General features: G+C 47.4%; 1 protein-coding gene across 3 annotated transcripts in view; it reads left to right on the forward strand.

Annotated features, from left to right (window-relative positions):
• The first annotated feature begins 9423 nt into the window (after positions 1-9423).
• Positions 9424-20466, forward strand: part of FHOD3 (formin homology 2 domain containing 3) — a 494073-nt gene continuing 483030 nt past the window's right edge. For 2 of the 3 annotated variants that reach the window (XM_027127769.1, XM_027127771.1), the window contains exon 1: positions 9445-9719. In XM_027127769.1, the coding sequence (XP_026983570.1) occupies positions 9555-9719 (165 nt within the window). In that variant the 5' untranslated portion in view covers positions 9445-9554. Of the gene's footprint in view, positions 9720-20466 lie in introns of all 3 variants that reach the window. The other variant, XM_027127768.1, reaches the window with a different exon arrangement.

A 20466-nucleotide genomic window follows, 5' to 3' on the forward strand; every position in this document is an offset into this window, starting at 1 on the left:
CCTGGTGGCGCAGTGGTTAAGAGTCCTCCTGCCGATGCAGGGGACACAGGTTCGTGCCCTGGTCCGGGAAGATCCCACATGCGGTGGAGCGGCTGGGCCCGTGAGCCATGGCCGCTGAGCCTGCGCGTCAGGAGCCTGTGCTCCGCAACGGGAGAGGCCACAATAGTGAGAGGCCTGCGTACCACAACAAGAAAAAAAAAAAAAAGAAGCCATTGGGGCCAAATGTTCCCCATCTTTCTCAGGTTCCTTTATCTAGCCAGTAAGCAGCCGAGGAGAGCACAGACTGCAGGGATCCAGTGGATCCAGAGATACACTGCTAGAACTGAATGCCGGCGGGCTCTTGAGGAGTGTTCTGATTGATGCAAGCGGCCTGCCGGGGACCCTGACAGTGGATGAAGGCTTCACTGGGTGGGCAGTGTTTGGAGCGCCTGACTTCTCCGAGAAAGGCTGAGGCTCATCTCACTGCAAGGAGAGTTCAGGGTGTAACTGGAAGCAGAAAGAAACCTAGGCTCCAGCTGACAGACACCTTCAGCCTGTTTTATTCCAATTCTTTTTTTGGTGGGGCGGGGTGCTGACAGAATTAACTTCTATGTATCTCACTTTGCAGATCCCCAAATTAAAATCACGGCAAGCATCATTCCATGTGAGCAAGTTATTGAACATCTCTAAACCTCATTTGAAAAGTGAGAAAAACCACCGTACTTTCCTCATAAAATTGTTTGAGAATTAAATGGGACAATTTGTGTTCAGCACAGTGCCGCAAAATAATTATGCCTGAGTAAGCCACGTCTGCCACCTGGTGGTAACATTAGGTAAGTGCAGATTTTGTTCCTTCAAGAAGCTGAAAAATTGTTCAGATTGGGTCAGCAAATCCAACAGAAGGCAGGCAAACATTACGGCACTTCTGACTCCCTGCCTGCCTTTCTTAATGGACCAGCTCTGAGAAAAATGTCTATGCTGATGGCAGAGTCCTTTAAAAAGTTGGTTCTTAAAAAAAGTTGGTTCATGAATTATTTCTTGGTCAGATGAACTTTGAACCTATATTGCATCAACCATTTTTTTGAGGTTCCCTATTTTTCTTAGGATTTTAAAGGATGCTGCTTTGAATTGGCAGTTCTATCCCTGTCTCTCTCTCTCCCTCCCTCCCTCCCCCTCTTTTTAATATATGGTACCTTCTGTCAGCAACAGATACAGGTCTTGTGGTCCCGAAGTTCGTACAGTTTTAAAGTCCTCTTGAAGGAAAAGGATACAAATAAAAATTGGGCACGGAAGCTAACCTTTACTTGCATGAGAAAAGACGGGGCTTTGGAAGACGTCTGTTTCAGGTGAGCGGCCCTGAGCTGAGCTTCGTTACTTTTGCAATGATTTCACCTTTGCTTGGTTTTCTGGCTGCTCTTCTTTCCTGGTGCATTTTTTGCGGTACGTGGGCCTCTCACTGTGTGGCCTCTCCCGTTGCGGAGCACAGACTCCGGACGCACAGGCTCAGCGGCCATGGCTCACGGGCCCAGCCGCTCCGCGGCATGTGGGATCCTCCCGGACCGGGGCACGAACCCGTGTCCCCCGCATCGGCAGGCGGACTCTCAACCACTGAGCCACCAGGGAAGCCCTACTTTGTTCTTTTGAAGTTTACAGAATAAACCACATTTTATTCACTTTCTAAGGTAAACAGCCACATGAAGACCTGTCCTGGTCTTTTCTCTCCCACCTGTGGGTGGAAAGTAATTTTTTTGTTATCACTCTGAAATAGTGACTTATGCTGGACACTGCTTGCTCCAGTCGGGACTGAGACCTGAGATCTTGATGGGTATGTTAAATGAATGCATGGTTGTATTTATGTATTGTAAGTAATTAAAAACATACCCCTATGGACAGACATATACGTTTCTAGTTTTAAATTTTATAAGTAAGGATGCAGCTAACCTTTTGAACATGGCTATTTATATATTTACTTATTCGTTTATTTTTGCTTCTTTCAAGTGATTTCCTAGGAACATGAGTGGGATTCCAGGATAATAGCTATAAGAGTATTGCTAGGTATTGTTATAATGTTTTCCAGTAGAAATGTACTGACTTATAACTGTAGTGTTTCAGTAGCATGCTGGACCAGGCATTTCAGGTTCCCTGGACTGGGGGTCCTGGATGTATTGTAAGAAAAATACACTCCATTTCTTCCTTGGTTTAGCCCATTTTTTTTGTGGTAGGCAACTTGTTAGCTCCAAGGAGGCAGCAGGCATAGTCTGAAGAAATGAGCCAGAGTGGCTTCAGGATTTGGAGAAGGTAGGAGTGTGCCTGGCAGTGGGAGATGGGGGAGGGTAAGTGAAACAGCAGAGTGGATGGAGTGATCCCACCCCTTCCCCCCGGCCCAGTTCCAGTGAGGCTAACGAGGCCCCCTCCCAACATATGTGTGGCCCAAGGCAAAAGTTCAAATGGAGGCCCAGAATGCATACATCTAAATATATTTAAAATTCATAAATCAAACAAAATGTTAAGTAAAATGTGCTCTTCCTACGTTGACAAATATACCTTCATAACGACTTGGAAGGACAGATCTGAATTTAGAATTCTGACTCCTTGGCGCTCCACACAGGAAAAGGATGGCATGAGGAGAGCTGGCCAAGCCCCTGGTTGCCACCATAGCGGTATCCTTTCTCCTCCCACCCCTGAGACATGAACTCCAGAAGTGTGGCCACCAGATCCTGCACGTCCGAACTCTGCCGATACCCCATTGCAAACAACCACTCCATAGCCTCTTCTTAGGCCAGGAAGCAGCAGGGGCCACCCTTAAGGGGATCACCCAGGGAAGAGACACACATAAGCATTGGAAATATGTTCAAGGTCATTTGGGCAGAGGGTTCTGTGGTTCCAGGTACCTGGAGACCAATCTCAAGAGAAAGCAGCTTGGGTGCCAGGTGGGCATGAACACTTGGACCTATGGACTCCTTGCCCTTTAGAGAGGGGTGGGCAGAGTGAGGCTCTCTAATGCATGGAGCCTAAGGCAGGGGCCCCTCTTGCTCTGGGCTAAGAGAAGTACTGGTAAGAACTTTCCTGGATAAAGTAAATTACCCCAGAGAGAGGACCTGAAGATACTCATGGAAAAAGCCATCTGTCCACCAGCTTGTCTGCAGTGCAGCCCACCAGGCAAAGTGCCTCTGTTATACCTCAAAGCTTCCAATCAGGTTTTTTTTTTTTTTTTTTTCTGTACGCGGGCCTCTCACTGTTGTGGACTCTCCCGTTGCAGAGCACAGGCTCCGGACGCGCAGGCTCAGTGGCCATAGCTCATGGGCCCAGCCACTCCGCGGCATGTGGGATCTTCCTGGATCGGGGCACGAACCCGTGTCCCCTGCATCGGCAGGTGGACTCTCAACCACTGTGCCACCAGGGAAGCCCCCAATCAGTTTTTAATATGAACTAACAGCCAAGGATCACAGGAATTTGAGGATAAATTCTACTATAAAAGAAAAAGGCTGAAGGAAAGAGAAGAGAAAAAAAACCTCAAAGAACATAGACACAGTACAACGAAATGAAAACTTTAGAGAAAATGTAATCAATAATATCAGGGAAATCCTGAAAACAAGAATAACACGGAAAATCAGAGAACAAGAAAAAAGTTCTTGAAAATTAAAAACGTGAATGCTGAAATTAAAAATTCAGAGGACTTCCCTGGTGGTCCAGTGGTTAAGACTCTGCGCTTTCAGTGCAGTGGGTGCGGGTTCCATCCCTGGTCGGGGAACTAAGATCCCAAATGCCATGTTATGCAAAAAAAAAAAAAAAAAAAAAAAGTAAAAAAAAAAAAAAAATTCAGTAAAAGAGAAGGAACATATAGTTGAGAAAAATCTCACAAAAATTGGAACAAAATAATCAAAGAGATGAACAGGGTGGAAAAGTTAAGAAAATTAGAAGGTCTGTTTAGTGTCCAATATCCAAATAATAGGAGTTCCAGAAAGAGCAAGCAGAGAAAACTGTGGAGAGGAAATTATCAAAGACATGATTCAAGTACATTCCCACAAATCAAAGAACAGGATCCCTAGGCTAGAAATAGCAATGGAGTCTCAATATGATGAATGAAAATGAACTCCCTCCAGGGTAATTTATGATGCAATTTCAATATATTGGGAATAATGAAAAGGTCAAAATATTCCAGAGAGAGGGAAAAGAAAATGTTACAAAGTAGGTAATCACCAGACCACACATCGTCTCAATGGCAGTAATGAAGCAATGTCTCAAAATTGAGTGAAAATCATTTTCAACCTAGAATTATGCATTGCAAAGACGACTGCAAGAGTCACTCATATGTGGGTAGTGATGCCTTTCTGCAATGTGACTTTGCTTCTCCTCCCATCAGGGAGTGGATTCTCTTCCCCTGCTCTTTGAATCTAGGCTGGCCTTGACTTACTTTGGTTAAAAAAACAGTGGCAAATGTGACACAGCATAAATTCTGAGCTCAAGGTTCAAGAGACCCTGCAGGTTTTGCTGTTGAACTCTTAGCATGCTACCCTAAGACTGCCAATGGGAAAAAGCCAGGTCTAACTTACTGGATGGAGGAGGAGAGATCTCCTTAGTCAAGTCTACAAGTTCATCAGATACATTCTCTATCTTCCAAATTACTGTGGGCAATTGTTTTCTCGCTACATAACACAGGTAACCATATTCCCAGTCTTCAGTAGTAATTTTCTTACCACTTTTCCTAGGACCTGGCTTCTTCACATGGTAGTTTCAAGTCCATATGCCGAGAGGGTGAGAGCAGATGCTGTAAGGATTCTTGAGGTCTAGTTTCAAAAGCCACACGATTCTACCTCCAACATATTCTATCAAGGCAAGTCACACAGCCATCCCCATTCAAGCCGTGGGGAAATAGACCCCGCCTTTTGATGGGCAAAGTGGCAAAGTCATATTGAAAAATGGTGGGGGGAAAAGGGATGGGAAGGGATGTGGCCATCTTTGCTAACAAAACAACCACACCAAGGCAAGAGTGAGGATAGAGAATAAAAATACTTTCAGACATAAAATTTCTCAAAAACGTATGTTTTCTCAGGAAGCTACTGGGCTATGTACTGACAAAAATTGAGAGAGTAAACCAAAAAACAATATGACATGTGACCTGGGAACCAGGGGTTCCCACACAAGAGAGATGACAAGGAAATTTCAAGTAGGATAGGGCTGAGAGAGCCGCATTCCAAATCAGAGCAGGAGGATGGAGGACTGCCAGAGGAATGCTTCTGGGAGGGATGTCTGAGGGGGAAAATATAGCATTGAGAAATTATTTGACATTATTAAAAGAGGAGTTTTCAGAGCTGTTGCAGGATATGAAATCTAACCAGCTGCTCAAGAAAAAAATAAGCAACTGAAAAAAAAATTGAGGCAAATATTAACTTCAGAAAAAACCAAAAAGTTGTACTAGAAAGGCCATGTAATCATGTGCACTACTTGACATAAAAGTGAACAATAGTAACATAATCATGGGGAAGTGGTCTGTAATTTTAGCAGGTAAGAAAGTCAGTGTATTCTCTAAAATTCCTTGATCAAAGTAGAGCAGTGTCCTTATTATTTAGAAGTGAGTGCCTCTGGGAAGTGGGGTGGGATGTGGGTGGCGATTGTGAAACAGGGGCTGATAGTTTTTGTTATAACTTTTTATTACTCTTAACCTTTTAAACTAAGAGAAAGCATTACATTACTAAAACAATGATTTCAAAAAATATGTTGAGAAAAACATTGGCTGTTAATCAGAGGAAAAATTTATTGCTAGGAGGAGTTTCAAGGGAGTTGTCAGGGCAGAAATCCTCAAAAGAATTGAGGATGACCTATATGATTAAATTTTTAAAAGGTTTCGTTTTAGGTGCCAGTCGCTATTTGAAGTTTTAAAACTAAAATTGAGTAAGACAAATTCCAATCCTAGAAGTCTTATGGTTTGGTAGAGTAGGCATATGGGTAAGCAAGTATTTTCAGTGCAACATGAAAAGAGCTACCATAGAGACATGTAGAAAGTAATCTGAGACCACAGAGGAAAGAGAGACCGTTCTTGTCTGGGGTGAAGCTGGAGATGGCTCTCTAGAAGAGCTGATCTTAGAAATGTGCATTGGAGGATAAATGGATTCAGCTGGCCAACTAGATAGGTATCAATAAAAGCATTTCAGGTTGAGAAGCTCACCATGAAAAATCTCAGCATGTCTAGGAAGGGGTAACAAGTTCAACGTGGCCAGGATGTGAAGTGGGGACTGACCAGAGGTGAGCCTGGAGCCTAAGAGTGGGGCAGATCTTAGATGGTCTTGTGGGTGATGCGAAGGGGTTTGGCATGTAAGGATTTTACCCTAAGATATGACACATCTAATGCACATTTAAGAATGATCACTGGTTCTGGGGAAACCAGTAGAAGATCAAATGCAGGTTGCAAGACTGGGGAAGAGAGGCTCATTAGAAGCCTAGCGTAGGAAGTGAGGGCTAGACGGGGGAGAGTTGAGAAATATTTCAAAAGCTGATTCAGTGACAGGTCATACTGACCAACAGCAAGATCCAGGACACAAGCTGACTCTGATGTTCACTCATTCATCAGACATTTATTGTGTCCTTTTCTGTGCTAGGCACTCTGCCAGGCACTGGGCGGGGGGGGGGGGGTGGTGGTTTAGGGTTGAATACCACATGGTCCCTGCCCTAGAGGAGCTTTCAGTTTAGTGGGAGCAGAGAGATGTATTAACAGTAACGGTAGCTGTGATGCTCTATTCTTAAGAGGAGAACAGAGCCCAGAGGGACTGAGAAGCTGCCAAAGAGGGAGAAGGTAACCCAGAGTGGGTAGAACTAATGAAGCTGAGAGGAAGAGAGTTTGGGAAAGGAGTGGTCCATAGTGACAGATGCTGCCGAGAAGGTGGGTAGCAGAGCTGAGGTGTTCCCCAGACAAGGCAATTAGGATGGCATTGATGATCTCAGAACAGCAGGGAGGGCTGCCCGCCAGGTGGTGAGATGGTCATCCTCACCAGCAAAGAGGTGGTGAGGATGCTGAGAAATGAATATAGCTCTTTCGTTCAGAAGCTGGTCAGGAAGTGAAGAAGAGATAAGCTACTGAGAGGCAAGCTTCATAAAGATGTAGCTTTTAAGATGGAAAACACTTGAGTATTTATTCTCATCAGGACCAGCTACATGACTTGTGGATCCCAGTGCACAATGAAAATTCGGGTCCTCTTGTTAAATCATTAAGAATTTTTTTTTTTTTTGCGGTACGCGGGCCTCTCACTGTTGTGGCCTCTCCCGCTGCGGAGCACAGGCTCCAGATGCACAGGCTCAGCGGCCATGGCTCACGGGCCCAGCTGCTCCGCGGCATGTGGGATCCTCCCGGACCAGGGCACGAACCTGTGTCCCCTGCATCGGCAGGTGGACTCTCAACCACTGCGCCACCAGGGAAGCCCTAAATCATTAAGAATTTTAAGACAGCAACAGCAGAGTGTGAAACCAGTGTGGGGCTCTTCTAAGTGCGGGGATCTATGTGACTGCCCAAGTTTCATGCCAGGAAGCCAGTCCTGATTCTCAGGGGAAGGAGCCCAGGAAGGAAGGAAGAAGGAGGCTAGATCAGTGACACAGCAACTGGGAAGACAGGGACTCAGTGTCCACATGGAGGTAGAGCCTTGAGCAAGAGGAAAATCAGGGCTTTGGTCATCTTCTGAGATGGAGGAGGTGTAGGCTGGAGATGGAAGATGGAGAGGAGGGAGTGCTGGAAGGGGAGGACTTCACACTGGAGACATGATTTTCCTTACTGAATAATCTGTAGGTAGAGGAAAGTGGCAGAAGTGTGTGGCAGCCTGAGAGGAGTGGGAGGCCACACTGAGCAGTGCTGAGGAACCTGGGGTGTATAGGTCATTGAGAGTGACTATTGCCAGCAGGCACTTGGCGGATGGGGAGGGAGCAACCTAGGGACTGACAGGTGAGGCCGGGAAAGTGGTACAGTAAGGAGGCCTCTGAGCTGATGGGGTGGCATTCATGTTGGGACAGAGATGAGAAATAGGGCGGCCAGGAAGACTGGAGGGCTCCCTCACTGAGGAGGGGCGAATGTGGTGGTGAAAATGGGAGGGTAGGAAGTGGGGGTCAAAGGAATGGGATTTTCAGGTTTAGTGTTCTGGCCAAGAGCTGATGGTGAAGTTGGTGTACTGGCCTGTCTAAAGGACTCATGCAGAGAGTTGATTAGCAAATGCAAGGAGAACTAGAAGTTCTGCTGGAATGAGCAGGTGTCATGGATCATTGTTATTTTAAGAACAGGCGTAAGCCTCACGAGTGACTGGGAGGTTCCATAGAGAGAGAAGGTTAAAGGTGCGGGTGAAGAGGCTAAGTATGGGATGAGTGTTTCTTGCCTTGAAGCCAGAAGAAAAGGAGAGAGACATGTTCTTGAGCCGCCTTGTGAAGACGCGGATGTGAGAGCGATTGGGTATATTCCATAAGACCTACTTAAGATACAGGGAGAACCGCGACCTTGGCCACAGCCTGGTAATGGAGAAAACCGGGAGTTCTTATTGGAAACGAAGGGGGTCACCCTTGAGCAGCCAGGAGTCTCGAGGCTCAGGCAGGCCAAGGCGGGCAGGCTGCAAACCTTCCCTGCAAGTCCCTCGGTTGCCAGCGGGTCCCTAGCTCTCTGCCGGCTCCGTGCAATTCTGTGACCTCGCCGGAAGCGCCCCCCGCGGCCCCACTAGCTCCGTTTAGGGCTTTCGAAGACCTAACTGGCTAAGAGGCCGCAGTCATGCCGAGGGTCAACCAGGGCGTCAGGCCTGGCGCTGGGGTGTCGAAGCGGAGCCTCGCAGCTCCCCAGGCCTCCCGCCTGGCGCCCCCGGGCTTGTCTCTTAAGAACAGCTACCAGGGTTCGCCGGTTCACCCTCCTCCTTTGTAGTTTCCTTCTCCGCAAGGGAAACCTCCCCCGGAACCCTCGCCAGGGCTCCAGGTGCCTGCCACCACCCCGCTTGCTTGCCGGGGGCCGGCTTCCTCGCCTCCTGGAGCCCAGCTGGGGTTTTCCGAGTCCAGGCAGCGGGAGCCCGGCCGCCGCCGCCTTCATCTGGAAAGAGTTAAGCCCTCTCCCAGATGGATAAGCAGCCAGGGGACGGCTATGCCCCCGCCCCGCCCCCATACCCCGGTTCCCCGAGCCCCGAGGGGTGCAGCTCGGCCGGGGCTCCCTCGGTCTCGGGGCGCACGTGCAGCCGGTGGCCCAGGCGGTGTCCGCGCTGCTGGGGTCTGCCCGCCGGGGGTCGGGGGGTTCTCCGCCCCGCCGCCGCCGCCAGCGGACTTGGCGCAGGGCAGCGGAGACTGCACGAGCCATCCTCCCTTTCCTGTTCCACGCGGCGGGTCGCGTGGGTCTCGGCGGCAGCCGGGCGGGCACAAGGGGGACGCCGGAGGGGAGGAGCCGGAGAGCGAGAGGAAGGAGGGGGCCCGCCGGCCCCGCCCCCGCCCCGCCCCCCGCGGCCGGAGCCTGTGAGCCCGCGAGCCAGCGAGCTGCGGCCGCGGCCTCCACAGCTCGCGGTGACCCCGGCGTCCCGGTCGGCGGCCCCGCAGATCCCGGGGCCCGCGCCCCCCCGGGGCAGGGATGCATCATGGCCACGCTGGCTTGCCGGGTGCAGTTCTTGGACGATACGGACCCTTTCAACAGCACCAACTTCCCCGAGCCCAGCCGGCCGCCGCTGTTCACGTTCCGCGAGGACCTCGCGCTCGGTACCCAGCTGGCCGGGGTCCACCGGCTGCTGCGGGCGCCACACAAGGTACGGCCCGGCGCTGGAGGGCTGGGCCCCCGGGACTCAGTCCCTGCTGCGGGGCGCGCCGGGGTAGGGTCGCCACGGGCAAGCTGGGCTGGGCGCAGCCGAGAGACAAGCGCCCAAGGGCAGACCTCCCCCCTCTCCGTTAGGCAGAGGGGTCCGGGCGCCCGCCGGCTGGCTCGGGTTCTCCTAGGCCAGCGAGGAGGACAGCCCCGCGTTCCGGCCCGGAGCGGGGGCGGGGGGGCGGCGGACTGGGCAGAACAGGTGCGGCGCCAGTCGGAGGCAGGATGGAGAAGGTTCCCCACGCCGCGCCGTTCGCTCGGCCGGGTGGGCGGGGTGGGGCTCGGACGCCGGCAGTCGGTGCCCGCACCCGGGCGGGCGCCGAGCGGCGCGCGGAAAGAACCCGGGCCCCGGGGGGCTCTGGTCCTTCGCAGAGGAGACCCGAGCGACGCGCGGGACGAAACCTCTCAGGCCTCTGGGGCCGCTGCGGGCGGCCGCGCGACCCTCGCGACAAAGCACGCTTCCCGGGGACACCTCTCCTTCCTCCCCTGCGGGGCACCGCGGAGGGCGTCGCCCGCGCGCTACGATAGTGCTCGGAGCAGCCCCTTTTCCTTAGAAAAAGCAGGTGGCCTGGGGGACCTTGGAGGAGCAGTGGCTGTGGGAGGAGGGGCGGGGGCGCGGAGGGGCGGCGCGCGCACAGAGCCCCAAATGAGTGTCCCCTGGGAAGAATGGCTTCTCAGTCCACCCGATAGTTTTTTTTTAACCCTTTTCAGGGCAGGCATCTTGCAAAGTGTGTGCTGCGAAGAGCTGGGCGTTGAAAGCCAAGCATTTAGTTACCCAGGAGAGCCCTTCCTCCCACTTAGTGACTGCACCTTGAAGAATTACTTCCCCCGTACATTTTTTTGTTGGCTTAGGGTTCATATCAGAGCTTGTAGATGATTTATTCCTTGAGGATCAACACTGATAAATATTTGGAAGAGATAACCCTTGATGCCAAAAAGAACAAAATCGATTTAAAATTTTTTTTAGACTTCTGTATGCTGTTCACCTGCCTTGGAAATAGGGAGGTTGGTGTGGGTACTGGTGAACATTGGCAGTGGTGTCTATTATATCACTGCTTCTCCCACCCCCCACCCCCAAACGCCACTTCTTAATGAGTAACCTGTCTTCAGGAATGAGGAATGGGGCAGTTCTATCTCCTTTTCTCTGTGCTGGTGCAGGATGGATACAGTCACTGCTCCTGGGAACCTCTCTGGCCATAAAAGGTTGGATTGGGAGAATGATGTTTTTATTGTGGACTCAGCTTATCAGAATCACTTTTGTCAGTTATTTGGTTCTTCTCAACCAGTGGGTTCAGTTAAGAGTTTTCGAAGGGCTTTCTCAGCATCATGGTTATTTCATTCATTATGGTCTCTGATTACAGTGATCTTTTGTTGAAACCACAGAAGACTCATAATTGTGGTCCTGTGACCTTGAAGTACTTTCCTTGGATTTCAAGCCCTATGTACACCGGCTGACCTTTCAAGCTGGAACCTGAAGTACATTTTTATGTTTCCATGGAATAGCCCCATAGCCTTGATCCAGTGTTCCTGGTCTCGTAGGAGATCCTGATGCTCCAGCATTACACCACCCCCTCCACTGCCCCCGACCCCCTAGAAGCCACAGCACAGCAGTTGCCCTGGCTCACAGGACTTTCTGAGATGGCCCTTGTAGAATAAATGGAACCCAAATACGTCCCACAGAGACCCTTGACTCCTTGTCCTGCGGGGGGCCCAGCCATGCTCAGTCTGAGTCTTTTGCCTGCAGACCCTTGCAGTATAGTCAGATGTTTGGCATTGTTTTTCACATCTAGAGCCGACCGATTGGCTATCTGTTAGCAGCGTTCTGTAAAGGAGAATTCAGGGCGTTTATGTGCCTAGGTGCACATTTATATTGTAAAATGCTAGTTAATTTCCAGCAGGGAATCTGCTGGATTGGATGATGCATCTGCGATAGAAAGAGCCAATGAGTTTTGAGCACTTGGTATGTAGGTTTGTACTCTATTAGGGATGTCAGTGCAGGATCTCATTTAATATTACAGACGTCTGTGAAGTGCAGACTTTTACTATACCTATTTTACAGATGAGGAAACTGAGGCAGAGAGCAATTAAATAACCTAGTTTCTCTGTTACGAGTGCGGAGCTGAGATTCAAACCTTGTCTGTGCGGCTTGAGACTCCACTGCTGTTCTGCTCCCTGGACCAGCTGTTTGGCTGTGGGCAGAAGCTGCATCTCCTCGGGCTTCCATTCCATTAACTTGGGGAGTTTCCTGAATCAGCTTCCTAGGCCAGGTACTTTTTGGCCTGGGGCAGGTGTTACAAGCATGAGTAAGAGCCTTGAGACGGAATTCCAGCCTGGTAGGGTTCACAGTCAGAGGTGGGAACAAATAGTTACGAACCCTGCTGTGAATTAGCTAACAGTGAGGGAATGGGCAAGCCCCTGCCATGGGTAAGGTTTCCATGTCCCTTGGAGCCCAGCCTGGCAAGAGGAGGAGTTCCTGGGGCATGGGGCGTTCTGGGTGGTGAGAGGGGAGAAGCGTGATTGTGAAACATGCAGACACTTCAGCATCCTCAGCCGTCCTGCCTGGGGGTGTAGACTTCTGCTTGAAGGAGACGGCACACACAGCAAAGCGTGCAGGGCCTAAGTGAGCGGCTGGATGAATCGTCACTAAGTGAACACACCTGTGTAACAAGCCCCCTAAAAGGCCCCTGCAGAGGGTCTTAATCTGTAAAGCTCCCCTAGAGATTCTCCTGTGCTGGGAACCTTTGAACTGGTTAACCTCTTAGGTCCTTTCCAGCCCAAACTTGAGTCTATGCATCTTTTCCTAACCTAATGAAATATGTATACATTTACCTCATGTTTGCTGACTCCATTTGAAGTTAGTTGTTCATTTAAACCATTGTCTTGGACGAAAACAACATGTACTTATAACGCTTTATCATTTTTTTCCCCAAGCTGCTAGACGGAAAAATAAAAAACCACCCTAGCCTTTTATAGTAGTTCTAAGAGAATAATTAAATAAATGATTAGTCTGATAACAGAAAGGTCAGAACAGGTACCGTATTCTCACTGAGGGAGATGTTTATTTTGGTGGTTATATGTTTTATCTGGACTATGTGAGGCCTTTTGTTTTCAAATGCTGCATAAACAGGTGTTTATTTCTGGTTCAGTGTCTTAAGAAGAAAAATAATTGTAATAACAGGACTTATAATTTAGAAAAAACTGTGCAGTAGAATTAATAGAATCCTAGACCTTTCGAAGCTTAGATGTCTTTGGATTGTTTGACACCAAAAGTGAAGGCTCTAAGGATTCTTGCTTCTTTTTGATAGGCACAACTGGAACTGTGGTGGTACCAAAAAACTGGTAACTAGCTTGCGTGTCAAAACAGCAATTATGACCTAGTAATTTAATTCAGGGAATGTTTCCGTGGCTGCTGCGGACCAGAGAGTAGAGTAATAACAGCTCCCAGGTCCTGGCCACGTGCCCGAGCCAAGCACCGTCCCAGACACGCATCATCTTGCCAAGCCCGCGGCCACCCCGTGGGTCGGGCGCTGGTACTGTTGCATCTCACAGCAGAAGAGCCCAAAGCATAAAAAAGTCGGTGGGCCATGCGAGTGGGACATTCCAGAGCTGGCATTTGGCACCAGGTCTGAGTCCTTAATGACTCTACTACTTTTGTGTCTTGAGTTTTTTCCTTCCAGGCAGCCTGCCCATGTTTCAGAGTTCCATGCTCTCATTGGATTAGCCTTGACTGTGCCCTGTTCATTCCTTTCTCACTACCTTTGTCTTTGTGGTTCCCTTGCTGCCTCAGCTATCCCACCTGTCAGATAGCCAGTTGCTGTGAGGATTAGAACCTTGGTCCTCTCAGTGTGGGCTGGGCATCACCTGGGCTCTTAGAAATGCACTCTCAGGCCTCTCCAGACCTGCTGAAGCAGAATGTGCATTTCCCCGAGATGCCTTGGTGATTCCTGTACACACTGCAGTCTGAGCAGCATGGATTAGAGGTCATTTAGATCAGACTCAGTACAGGGCTAGGAGGGTTCTCTCTGTCTCCCCTGTTCACAGATAACTTCCTCGAGGGTAAAGACCTGGGCTGTCCAGTTCTCCAGGGTTCTCCTGGAAGCTGAGCAGTGCTAAGGTGGAGTGTGCACTAAGTTGATTGATGGATGTTAGTTTTAGAACACAAATCCACTGGTATTATTGCTCTAATGAATTTCCACCTTAATCCTCTTAAGGGACACATCTGTTTGCTACATTACATTAAGATTTTTTAAAGATGAGGTCATTAGTAAAGTTGGCAAGTGTGTTGTGTCACATAGCATCTTAGGACAAAACTGTTTAAGAATGTTGTATGAACAGCTAAGAGTGTCTCTGTGCAAGCTGAGTCGAATCCGACTGTACCGTAATTAGCTCAGTTGGTTGGAGCCGTGCTATTGAGATCAGGATCATGGGATTGAACCCTTTATGGGTCAGTTGGCTTTGCTTCATGCATGGCCACAGACCGCATTGGTAACGCAGCTAGACATCCAGCAGGTGCTGTCCTGGCTCCCTGCAAGGGTTTGGGTTGGGGTGGCCTGGTAGAAATCTTTGGGGGCAAAGGGCTAACATATAATGAGCTTGTGCTGGGCACTGTACTGTGGGCCTCGGCGAATAACTTCACTGACCGTCACGAGAGTTCTAGCAGACAGACAATGGTATCTCCAGTTAACAGATGGGGAAACTGAGGCACAGGGAGGTTAGGCAGGTTATCTAAGGTCACACTGCTTTTAAGTGGAGGAGCTGGGATTTAAGGTCAAGTCTTTTTTTCCTCCAGGGTTTGTAGCCAACTGTGTCCCGTTATTAGAAAACCAGCAGAGCACATGCTTTCTGTGCAGGGGGAGGGGTGGGGGGAGGGGGCTGACTGCATTGCCTTTTCACGCTGCTGCCTGTCACAGTTTGTGACTTAAATGGTTGTGCTCTGGTTGTCCTTCCAGTGTAGAAGCTCTGGGAGTCTGTGCCTCTTGTCCTCAGAGTCCAACCTGCTTCCCTCTGGAAAACAACAGGACTGCCTTTGCCCTCCTCTGGACTCTGAAATGTTAGTTTTTAGTGGTGGCAGATTTAAAACTGATTAACATGCTAAGGCCAACTCAGGAGCACCCCTCCCCCAGGCTCCTTTCCCCTCCATGGTTTATTTCTCTCTGAAGATGAAACTTTTGAACCTTGGAAACCTTTCTGTCCTCAGACAGAAAACAGTCACCACTCCTGCACCCTCCACACTGTGTCACCTGCAGGTGATGGCCCTGTTTACTGTGGCCAGCTCAGGAATGTCCCCGATTTAAACCTGGCTTTCTAATCCATGTAGCTGATTCCGTGTCTGTGGGGCATTTTCAGTCTTGGGTTTGTCAGCATCTGGTCCTTTCCAGAGATAATCAGACTGCTTTTTGTTTTGTTTTGTTATTTTAGCTATTTTATTGGGATGTGTTTCTGTGCCTTGTTCTGAACTAAGTAAGAAAGAATGGGGGAAATTAAGTTATAGTGAATGTTAAGCCTCACCACAGGGATGTAATCAGCAAAATACAGATTGTGGGAAATTATAGTTTTACCAACAAATATATTGTAAAGGAAAAAAAGATGGAGATGGAAGGAAACCTTAGATTAAAAGAGATTTAAGAGATATATCAACCAATTGCAATGTGTGGCTCTAACTGGACATTGATTCAAACAAACACATTGTAGGGAATTCCCTGGTGGTCAAGTGGTTAGGACTCCGCGCTTTCACTGCCAAGGGGGTGGGTTCAATCCCTGGTTGGGGATCCCCATAAGCTGTGCGACCAAAAAAAAAAATTGTAAATAAATATTTGAGACCATTGGGGAAACCTGAATAGTGACTTTTTGATATTAAAAATGGTTGAAGTTAAATTAATAAAAAAATATAAAACAAAATTAATAAAGATATTTAACATTAAAATTATTAAAGTGTGATAATACTACTGTGTTATGTTTGAGGAAAAGTCTGTATCTTTCAGAGATAAATACTGAAATATTTACAGATGAAGTTATATAATGTCTAGAATTTGCTTCAAAATTATCTTGGATGAGGGGCAAGTAAATAGGTGGGTGAGTGTATAGAGGCAACAAGATAGAATTTGAGTTAAAGCTGGATTATAGGTCTGTGGGGGAGTCATTATACTATTTTCTGTACTTTTGCATATGTTGAACTTTTTTTTTTTAAATAAAAGAGGTAAAAAATTAGGTTATGAGTTCTGATGTTCCCTTTGGGATCAGCGTCCTTTCATTAAGTGTCACCGTGTGTCCTTAGTGTGTTTGCTGTGGCTGAGATGGCCAATCAGTAAATTTTTTGTAGTGCCTCCACTGATACCTTCCTTCCCACCCTGACAGTCGTGTTCTTCTTAGGATTTTTGAAAAACAAACGTAGGACATCAGTCTTTTCATGTTCAGAGTATCTTTCTCGGCTCAGTCAATTCCAATGATGAACTCAGCAGGCATCAGTTACATAAACTGTTAGTTTAGTAAAAAGTGTTAGGGTAGAGATATTATACATGGAGCACATGCATCTAAATTTTTATCACTAAACTGAGAAGTTGCTAAGGCTATAATTAACGATATCAATATAAAAGTGCTCAGGTTCCCAGTGGCTCTTGGAGGCTGTGACATGCCTGCTTGGCCACCCCGGGGTCGTGCCCCATTCCTAGTGAGTCAGCTTGGCCTCCATCTTCAGTATGCCTCGAGAGAGGATCTCAGAAGGCAGTGAGTGCAGTGATGTTGTAATGCATATGAAAATGTAAGTTGATTGTATACCTTGGCACTCAGCATCACGGGCAACTTTTGATTTTAGCTCATTCAAAAAATAAAGTTACCGCACATCAGCAAAATTATCTATACACCCAGAAGTTTGTCTATTTTTAGACCCACGTAGTGACAAACAGAATCTGCACTGTATCTATATACAACTTGGAAACATACCTTCTCTTCCCCACTTAGATTTGGAGCCTAGAAATTAAAAAGTTGGACTCCAAGGGAAAATCTTTAGAACTTAATGTTAGAAAAAAAGAAATCTCAAAATTGTTGAAGATGTTGAGAAAAGGGAAAATGTTAAAGAACTTGCAATTCAATACAGACTAATACTCCTAGGTTTGGCAAGAATGAAACAGAAAAATTAGTTTGTGGGTCATCTCATCAAATATTTTTAGCATTCTTGGAAAGAGGAAAACCCGGAAGAAGACTTTTTTGTTATTGATTAGGCTACTTGGACTCTTCATACGCTGGTATTACAGCAGGGAATAAAATGCCAGGGTCTTAACCAGAGTGCACAGGACAAGCCAAAGATTATTGTGAAGTTCTCAGAATAGAAGGTAACTAACTGATGCATCTTCTGACTGGTTTATCAGATCCCAAGAGTGGCTTGGGGTTCATAGAAAATGCTGATGGGCAAACACTCCTGAGTGGCCAGATGCTGACGTGTTTAGAGCAGGCTGGAGACAGAGCAGTGGGTCCTCAGAGAGGACATGAGAAGGAGGTCCTTCTGGCTCAACTAGGGTCACACACAGCATTGCAGCCATTCACCCGGTTGCCTAAAACTGGCCACAATTTTGACTAAAGAAGTTTATACCAATGACACTTTATACCACTTTAGGGGGAGTTTTGTTTTATCTGTGATTTGAGGTCACCTTCTCCAACCCTCCCCTGGTTATAATTGATTAATCCAGAGTTGATGGTAACATCCCTCACAATTCATGAAAAGCATGAGTGAGCGGTGGTACTGGGGTGGAGACAGCTGGTTTAAGCAGTGCTTCCCCCCCGCCCCCATATCTGTAGTTTTATTAAATGAAAACAAAATTTACTATTAATTGTGCTACAGCCTGGGAACCTAGCTTTTAACCCTTATGACCATTGTGAGGGCACTTCCGTCTGGTCCTCTGATTTCATCACGAGGCTGCAGGCAGCTGGGGGGTGCAGGTGCTGGACCCCCGGGGAAGCAGCCGACTGAAGACTGGGTATTGAGTCACTCGGAGCACAGTCTCCACTGCCTCCCCGACTTCCGTTGCATCCACAGCCTCGAGGGGGTGTTTCTGGCCTCCCTGCTCCCCTATCTAGTAGTGTGTTCTTGGTCTAACACCCCTCTCACTGTCCCACTGTAGTTTACAGCAAGTCTTGATGGGGCAGGGTGAAGGTTCCCTCCTTGCCTTGGAACATGGCCATTAATAGGAAGAAAGTAAAAGGTTAGAGATAGGGTCCATTCAGTGGTTTTTTTTTTTTTTTTTTTTTTTTTTGCGGTACACGGGCCACGCACCGCTGTGGCCTCTCCCTTTGCGGAGCGCAGGCTCTGGACGCTTAGGCTCAGTGGCCATGGCTCACGGGCCCAGCCGCTCCACGGCATGTGGGATCTTCCCGGACCGGAGCACGAACCTGCATCAGCAGGCGGACTCTCAACCGCTGCACCACCAGGGAAGCCCCCATTCAGTGGGTTTTAATGTGAGGGAACAGCTCAGGAATCAGGCCTGTGTGATTGGCTAAAGAGGAAAGAGAGAGCATGTCACTCCTCTGCTCTAAAACCTCACTCAGGCCCCCTGCCATTCAGGGTTACTCCGAAGCCCTTGAGTGGCTGGCCTGCTGCTCCATGAGGGTTGGTTGCTTGGTTTACTGGTGTAGCCCTAGAGCCTGGAACAGTGCTTGGTACATCATGCGTATACAGTAAATAGGTGTTGAATGAGTGAATTATCACACACTTTAGAGTTGGAGGGAAAAAAGAGCGGTCTCCTTACCCCAGCTGTCTCCATGCAGAAGTCCCTTCTGTAAAGCCACTGGTCAAACACATTCTAGCTGCTTCTTCGTGTATGATAGAGAGCAGTTGGTCCCCTCCTTTCAAGTATGGCGTTTGTCCATTTTTGAACTTTATTTGCTAGACTTTATTCTTTATTTGTCCCTGATTTTCACCTGGAAAGGTGAATCCTCATATCCCCACAGATGGGGATGGAAGTGGGTCTGGACCATCAACTGGCTGACTGAGCCCAAGAGGATGGAAATAGGATGGATAAGGCAGAAGAACCATGACCTCAGGGTTTGGTAAGTAGAGTGACCTGGGACCTGGGACCTGCAGATAGTGCCTGGAGGGAGTTGCAGGAAGTTTGTATACTTTTCCCTGTGGTGGCAGAAGTAAAAAGCTGCTTTCTTTTCGTGTTAAAGCTGAGTCATCTGGATTGCTTTTATTACTCAAATCAGTGTATGTATCTTGATATGTATATGGTCTGGTACCCTAAGGCATCTTCACACTTGCAGTTCCATTTTACTGTGAACTTAAACTGTTCGTGTGGAATCAGGGAGACATTGCTGGGGAGAGATCACGGCTAACAAAACTAGGTTCAATGAGAGAAAGGCCAGGAAGCAAGGAGTCTACCCTTATAAAACAGACAAAGCATCTGTTCCCATCACAGAATGAGCATGTGTATAAATTTTGAGACTACAGAAAAGCACACTGAAGAAATAGAAATCATTGCCTTATTACCCAGAGGGAACCAGTCTTAACACTTTTGCGTCTTACCAGAATTAAAATATATAATGTTTTCAAACATTTATAATGTTTTAAATGTTTGATAAAAATATAAATATCTGAATACTTCCCCAAGTCATTAAATATTCTTGGAGTGTATCATCTTTAATGACAACATGGTGATCCAGCCTGTGCATGTACTATGGCCCAGATGTAAGCATTGCTCCCGTGCTCTGTGAGGGAAAGGGCTCTGTCTTCTTCAATGTTTATTTCTCCTGTGCTTGGTCCTTTTTTTTTTTTTTAACATCTTTATTGGAGTATAATTGCTTTACAATGGTGTGTTAGTTTCTGCTTTATAACCAAGTGAATCAGCTATACATATACATATATCGCCATATCTCTTCCCTCTTGCGTCTCCCTCCCTCCCACCCTTCCTATCTGTGGTTGGTCCTTAATAAATCTTCATTAAATGAATATATGAATGAATGAACCATTGGATGTTTAGTCAGTTGCCAGTAAAAAAAATGCAGATAATGCTGTTTTATATATATACTTGCAGAAAAAATAATCTTTATGCTTTGATTGCTTCCTTAAGATGAATTATTAGATGTTTCGTTGCTGAGTAGAAGGGTAAAGAATTCATCTTAGATGGGAGCAGTTTCCCCCATTTTAAGCATTGGCGATGGTTGGGAGGATGGTCCCTAAGTTCATATAGGACTGTTGAAGACCTGGGCCAGGATGGGAAGCCCAGCTCCAGTCCTACCTCCTTCTTGCAGGTGCAGCTGGTGTCATAGCAGAGAGTGACATTTGAATTCTGGGAAGATAACCCGGTGGTACTCAGAGAAGATGTTAAAACCTTGAATAAATTATGTGTATGTATGCCATTGCCTCTCCCTATTTTGAGGGACAAAATCATGACTGTACTTTAAAGTTAGATCGATTACATTTCATGAATGCACGTATTCAATGTTCAGTATAACAATATGATATTAGTAAGACAAAGATACATCTCGTTAGTTGTTAATGCTTTGAGAAAACAGAGGCACTCATATCCTGTGGGTAGTGTAGTCGATGACCCTGCCTCTTTCTAGAGACTTGGCAATATACACAAGTCATAAAAATGATTGTTTTTGACCCAGTGACCCTACTTACCAGAATTATTTGAAGAGATATATAAAAATGATGAAAGTACTATATGTATAAAGATATTTGAGGATTGTTTTATAAT

This window comes from Aethalodelphis obliquidens, unplaced genomic scaffold, assembly GCF_003676395.1.
Source record: "Aethalodelphis obliquidens isolate GAN/ISIS:26980383/991018 unplaced genomic scaffold, ASM367639v1 scaffold32, whole genome shotgun sequence".
Classification (NCBI taxonomy): domain Eukaryota; kingdom Metazoa; phylum Chordata; class Mammalia; order Artiodactyla; family Delphinidae; genus Aethalodelphis; species Aethalodelphis obliquidens.